General features: G+C 41.4%; 1 protein-coding gene across 2 annotated transcripts in view; it reads right to left on the reverse strand.

Moving 5' to 3' along the window:
- Positions 1-7,500, reverse strand: part of LOC119484249 (disks large homolog 4-like) — a 37,741-nt gene that overhangs the window by 24,717 nt on the left and 5,524 nt on the right. For both annotated transcript variants that reach the window (XM_037762942.1, XM_037762943.1), the window contains one exon: positions 3,124-3,252. In XM_037762942.1, coding sequence (XP_037618870.1) covers positions 3,124-3,252 — 129 coding nt within the window. The remainder of the gene's footprint in view (positions 1-3,123; positions 3,253-7,500) is intronic.

The following is a 7,500-nucleotide window of genomic DNA, read 5'->3' on the forward strand; positions in this document are numbered from 1 at the left end:
TACAGACGGATCAATAACAGTGATTGTATTGATAGAACTACAGACGGATCAATAACAATGATTGTACTGATAGAACTACAGGCGGATCAATAACAGTGATTCTACTGATAGAACCACAGACAGATCAATAACATTGATTGTATTGATAGAACTACAGACGGATCAATAACAGTGATTGTACTGATAGAACTACAGACGGATCAATAACATTGATTGTATTGATAGAACTACAGACGGATCAATAACAGTGATTGTATTGATAGAACTACAGGCGGATCAATAACAGTGATTGTATTGATAGAACTACAGACGGATCAATAACAGTGATTGTATTGATAAGAATACAGACGGATCAATAACAGTGATTGTACTGATAGAACCACAAACGGATCAATAACAGTGATTGTATTGATAAGAATACAGACGGATCAATAACAGTGATTGTACTGATAGAACTACAGACGGATCAATAATAGTGATTGTACTGATAGAACTACAGACGGATCAATAACAGTGATTGTATTGATAGAACTACAGACGGATCAATAACAGTGATTCTACTGATAGAACTACAGACGGATCAATAACAGTGATTCTACTGATAGAATTACAGACGGATCAATAACAGTGATTCTACTGATAGAACTACAGACGGATCAATAACAGTGATTCTACTGATAGAACTACAGACGGATCAATAACAGTGATTGTATTGATAGAACTACAGACGGATCAATAACAGTGATTGTATTGATAAGAATACAGACGGATCAATAACAGTGATTGTACTGATAGAACCACAGACGGATCAATAACAGTGATTGTATTGATAAGAATACAGACGGATCAATAACAGTGATTGTACTGATAAAACCACAGACGGATCAATAACAGTGATTGTATTGATAGAACTACAGACGGATCAATAACAGTGATTGTATTGATAGAACTACAGGCGGATCAATAACAGTGATTGTATTGATAGAACTACAGACGGATCAATAACAGTGATTGTATTGATAAGAATACAGACGGATCAATAACAGTGATTGTACTGATAGAACCACAAACGGATCAATAACAGTGATTGTATTGATAAGAATACAGACGGATCAATAACAGTGATTGTACTGATAGAACTACAGACGGATCAATAACAGTGATTGTACTGATAGAACTACAGACGGATCAATAACAGTGATTGTATTGATAGAACTACAGACGGATCAATAACAGTGATTCTACTGATAGAACTACAGACGGATCAATAACAGTGATTCTACTGATAGAATTACAGACGGATCAATAACAGTGATTCTACTGATAGAACTACAGACGGATCAATAACAGTGATTCTACTGATAGAACTACAGACGGATCAATAACAGTGATTGTATTGATAGAACTACAGACGGATCAATAACAGTGATTGTATTGATAAGAATACAGACGGATCAATAACAGTGATTGTACTGATAGAACCACAGACGGATCAATAACAGTGATTGTATTGATAAGAATACAGACGGATCAATAACAGTGATTGTACTGATAAGAATACAGACGGATCAATAACAGTGATTCTACTGATAGAACTACAGACGGATCAATAACAGTGATTCCACTGATAGAACTACAGACGGATCAATAACAGTGATTGTACTGATAGAACTACAGACGGATCAATAACAGTGATTGTATTGATAGAACTACAGACGGATCAATAACAGTGATTGTATTGATAGAACTACAGACGGATCAATAACAGTGATTGTACTGATAGAACTACAGACGGATCAATAACAGTGATTGTACTGATAGAACTACAGACGGATCAATAACAGTGATTGTATTGATAGAACTACAGACGTATCAATAACAGTGATTGTATTGATAGAACTACAGACGGATCAATAACAGTGATTGTACTGATAGAACTACAGACGGATCAATAACAGTGATTGTATTGATAGAACTACAGACGGATCAATAACAGTGATTGTACTGATAGAACTACAGACGGATCAATAATAGTGATTCTACTGATAGAACTACAGACGGATCAATAACATTGATTGTATTAATAGAACTACAGACGGATCAATAACAGTGATTGTACTGATAGAACTACAGACGGATCAATAACAGTGATTCTACTGATAGAACCACAGATGGATCAATAACAGTGATTGTACTGATAGAACTACAGACGGATCAATAACAGTGATTGTATTGATAGAACTACAGACGGATCAATAACAGTGATTGTATTGATAGAAATACAGACGGATCAATAACAGTGATTGTACTGATAGAACTACAGACGGATCAATAACAGTGATTCTACTGATAGAACTACAGACGGATCAATAACAGTGATTGTATTGATAGAACTACAGACGGATCAATAACAGTGATTGTACTGATAGAACTACAGATGGATCAATAACAGTGATTGTATTGATAGAACTACAGACGGATCAATAACAGTGATTGTACTGATAGAACTACAGACGGATCAATAACAGTGATTCTACTGATAGAACCACAGATGGATCAATAACAGTGATTGTACTGATAGAACTACAGACGGATCAATAACAGTGATTGTACTGATAGAACTACAGACGGATCAATAACAGTGATTCTACTGATAGAACTACAGACGGATCAATAACAGTGATTGTACTGATAGAACTACAGACGGATCAATAACAGTGATTGTACTGATAGAACTACAGACGGATCAATAACAGTGATTCTACTGATAGAACCACAGACGGATCAATAACAGTGATTGTACTGATAGAACTACAGACGGATCAATAACAGTGATTGTATTGATAGAACTACAGACGGATCAATAACAGTGATTGTACTGATAGAACTACAGACGGATCAATAACAGTGATTGTATTGATAGAACTACAGACGGATCAATAACAGTGATTGTACTGATAGAACTACAGACGTATCAATAACAGTGATTGTATTGATAGAACTACAGACGGATCAATAACAGTGATTGTATTGATAGAACTACAGACGGATCAATAACAGTGATTGTACTGATAGAACTACAGACGGATCAATAACAGTGATTGTATTGATAGAGGGACGTACGGTGATCGCGGCGGTGGGGTGTGTGTATCCGTCCAGGTGGGCGTGGCTCAGATCCGTGCTGCGTCCGTGGGTCATGTGACCGGGGCTGGGGTCGGCAGGCGGAGTCTCATCGTCTTGGTAACGATACTTCTGCAGAGACACACATAACATTAGCTGTTAGCGTTAGCTGCTAGCATTAGCACTATAGAAGATGCATGTTAGCATGTTAGCATCTTAGCATCTTTCAGGACATCGTGCTGAAAGGGCTGATACCATTATGTCCACTGTTCCCAGTATACTGATACCAGTAGATATTGGACCAAACCAGGGCTAAGACACCAGTAAATATTGGACCAAACCAGGGCTAAGACACCGATAAATATTGGACCAAACCAGGGCTAAGACACCAGTAAATATTGGACCAAACCAGGGCTAAGACACCAGTAGATATTGGACCAAACCAGGGCTAAGACACCAGTAGATATTGGACCAAACCAGGGCAAAGACACCAGTAAATATTGGACCAAACCAGGGCTAAGACACCAGTAGATATTGGACCAAACCAGGGCCAAGACACCAGTAAATATTGGACCAAACCAGGGCTAAGACACCAGTAAATATTGGACCAAACCAGGGCAAAGACACCGATAAATATTGGACCAAACCAGGGCAAAGACACCGATAAATATTGGACCAAACCAGGGCTAAGATACCAGTAGATATTGGACCAAACCAGGGCTAAAACACCAGTAAATATTGGACCAAACCAGGGCTAAGACACCAGTAGATATTGGACCAAACCAGGGCTAAGACACCAGTAAATATTGGACCAAACCAGGGCTAAGACACCAGTAAATATTGAACCAAACCAGGGCTAAGACACCAGTAAATATTGAACCAAACCAGGTTTAAGACACCAGTAAATATTGAACCAAACCAGGTTTAAGACGCCAGTAAATATTGGACCAAACCAGGGCTAAGACACCAGTAGATATTGGACCAAACCAGGGCTAAGACACCAGTAAATATTGGACCAAACCAGGGCAAAGACACCAGAAAATATTGAACCAAACCAGGGCTAAGACACCAGTAAATATTGAACCAAACCAGGTTTAAGACGCCAGTAAATATTGGACCAAACCAGGGCTAAGACACCAGTAGATATTGGACCAAACCAGGGCTAAGACACCAGTAAATATTGGACCAAACCAGGGCTAAGACACCAGTAAATATTGGACCAAACCAGGGCTAAGACACCAGTAGATATTGGACCAAACCAGGGCTAAGACACCAGTAAATATTGGACCAAACCAGGGCTAAGACACCAGTAGATATTGGACCAAACCAGGGCTAAGACACCAGTAAATATTGGACCAAACCAGGGCTAAGACACCAGTAGATATTGGACCAAACCAGGGCTAAGACACCAGTAAATATTGAACCAAACCAGGGCTAAGACACCAGTAAATATTGAACCAAACCAGGGCTAAGACACCAGTAGATATTGGACCAAACCAGGGCCAAGACACCAGTAAATATTGGACCAAACCAGGGCTAAGACACCAGTAAATATTGGACCAAACCAGGGCAAAGACACCGATAAATATTGGACCAAACCAGGGCTAAGACACCGATAAATATTGGACCAAACCAGGGCTAAGACACCAGTAGATATTGGACCAAACCAGGGCTAAGACACCAGTAAATATTGGACCAAACCAGGGCTAAGACACCAGTAGATATTGGACCAAACCAGGGCCAAGACACCAGTAAATATTGGACCAAACCAGGGCTAAGACACCAGTAAATATTGGACCAAACCAGGGCTAAGACACCAGTAAATATTGGACCAAACCAGGGCTAAGACACCAGTAAATATTGGACCAAACCAGGGCTAAGACACCAGTAAATATTGGACCAAACCAGGGCAAAGACACCGATAAATATTGGACCAAACCAGGGCTAAGACACCAGTAGATATTGGACCAAACCAGGGCTAAGACACCAGTAAATATTGGACCAAACCAGGGCTAAGACACCAGTAAATATTGGACCAAACCAGGGCTAAGACACCAGTAGATATTGGACCAAACCAGGGCCAAGACACCAGTAAATATTGGACCAAACCAGGGCTAAGACACCAGTAAATATTGGACCAAACCAGGGCAAAGACACCAGTAAATATTGGACCAAACCAGGGCTAAGACACCAGTAAATATTGGACCAAACCAGGGCTAAGACACCAGTAAATATTGGACCAAACCAGGGCAAAGACACCGATAAATATTGGACCAAACCAGGGCTAAGACACCAGTAGATATTGGACCAAACCAGGGCTAAGACACCAGTAAATATTGGACCAAACCAGGGCTAAGACACCAGTAAATATTGGACCAAACCAGGGCTAAGACACCAGTAGATATTGGACCAAACCAGGGCCAAGACACCAGTAAATATTGGACCAAACCAGGGCTAAGACACCAGTAAATATTGGACCAAACCAGGGCAAAGACACCAGTAAATATTGGACCAAACCAGGGCTAAGACACCAGTAAATATTGGACCAAACCAGGGCTAAGACACCAGTAGATATTGGACCAAACCAGGGCTAAGACACCAGTAGATATTGGACCAAACCAGGGCTAAGACACCAGTAGATATTGGACCAAACCAGGGCTAAGACACCAGTAAATATTGGACCAAACCAGGGCTAAGACACCAGTAAATATTGGACCAAACCAGGGCAAAGACACCAGTAAATATTGGACCAAACCAGGGCAAAGACACCAGTAAATATTGGACCAAACCAGGGCTAAGACACCAGTAAATATTGGACCAAACCAGGGCAAAGACACCGATAAATATTGGACCAAACCAGGGCTAAGACACCAGTAAATATTGGACCAAACCAGGGCTAAGACACCAGTAAATATTGGACCAAACCAGGGCAAAGACACCGATAAATATTGGACCAAACCAGGGCTAAGACACCAGTAGATATTGGACCAAACCAGGGCTAAGACACCAGTAAATATTGGACCAAACCAGGGCTAAGACACCAGTAAATATTGGACCAAACCAGGGCTAAGACACCAGTAGATATTGGACCAAACCAGGGCCAAGACACCAGTAAATATTGGACCAAACCAGGGCCAAGACACCAGTAAATATTGGACCAAACCAGGGCAAAGACACCAGTAAATATTGGACCAAACCAGGGCTAAGACACCAGTAAATATTGGACCAAACCAGGGCTAAGACACCAGTAAATATTGGACCAAACCAGGGCAAAGACACCGATAAATATTGGACCAAACCAGGGCTAAGACACCAGTAGATATTGGACCAAACCAGGGCTAAGACACCAGTAAATATTGGACCAAACCAGGGCTAAGACACCAGTAAATATTGGACCAAACCAGGGCTAAGACACCAGTAGATATTGGACCAAACCAGGGCCAAGACACCAGTAAATATTGGACCAAACCAGGGCTAAGACACCAGTAAATATTGGACCAAACCAGGGCTAAGACACCAGTAAATATTGGACCAAACCAGGGCAAAGACACCAGTAAATATTGGACCAAACCAGGGCAAAGACACCAGTAAATATTGGACCAAACCAGGGCAAAGACACCGATAAATATTGGACCAAACCAGGGCTAAGACACCAGTAAATATTGGACCAAACCAGGGCAAAGACACCGATAAATATTGGACCAAACCAGGGCTAAGACACCAGTAAATATTGGACCAAACCAGGGCTAAGACACCAGTAAATATTGGACCAAACCAGGGCTAAGACACCAGTAGATATTGGACCAAACCAGGGCTAAGACACCGATAGATATTGGACCAAACTTGGACTCAACGGTCCGCTACGTGACGCTAATGTTACGTTAAAGAAGTAGCGTTATATAAAGTCGTCTCGTCCCTCTACGGTGTTGAATTCATGACTTCTTCGGTGGTTCGGCGCCCTGATTCAGCTCGCCTCTCTTACTTACCTCCATGTTTCTGTAACGAACACGTAGAATAAGGAGTTTACTGAGAGGACGTGAATGCTATCGATGAGAGTGACGGTGCATTTTACCCGAACCCCCCCGGCTGGAGTACAACACGCGACCTGTTGCACTTCATTCAGACAGACCGTCACACGTCCCACATTCATCCTCTGGTTCAGATCTCAGATATAAAGTGACGGCAGCGTCTCACGTCTCTGTAAACACGTGTGTTTCATGTGCTGAAGTCAATACCCCGGCTATGCTAACAGCTAGCTACAGGCTGGAGGTAGCCCGAGCTAACATACATGCTAATGTGGACACACTAACCACACACACACACACACACACACACACACACACACACACACACACACACACACACACACACACACACACA

This window comes from Sebastes umbrosus, unplaced genomic scaffold (assembly GCF_015220745.1).
Source record: "Sebastes umbrosus isolate fSebUmb1 unplaced genomic scaffold, fSebUmb1.pri scaffold_120_arrow_ctg1, whole genome shotgun sequence".
Classification (NCBI taxonomy): Eukaryota; Metazoa; Chordata; class Actinopteri; order Perciformes; family Sebastidae; genus Sebastes; species Sebastes umbrosus.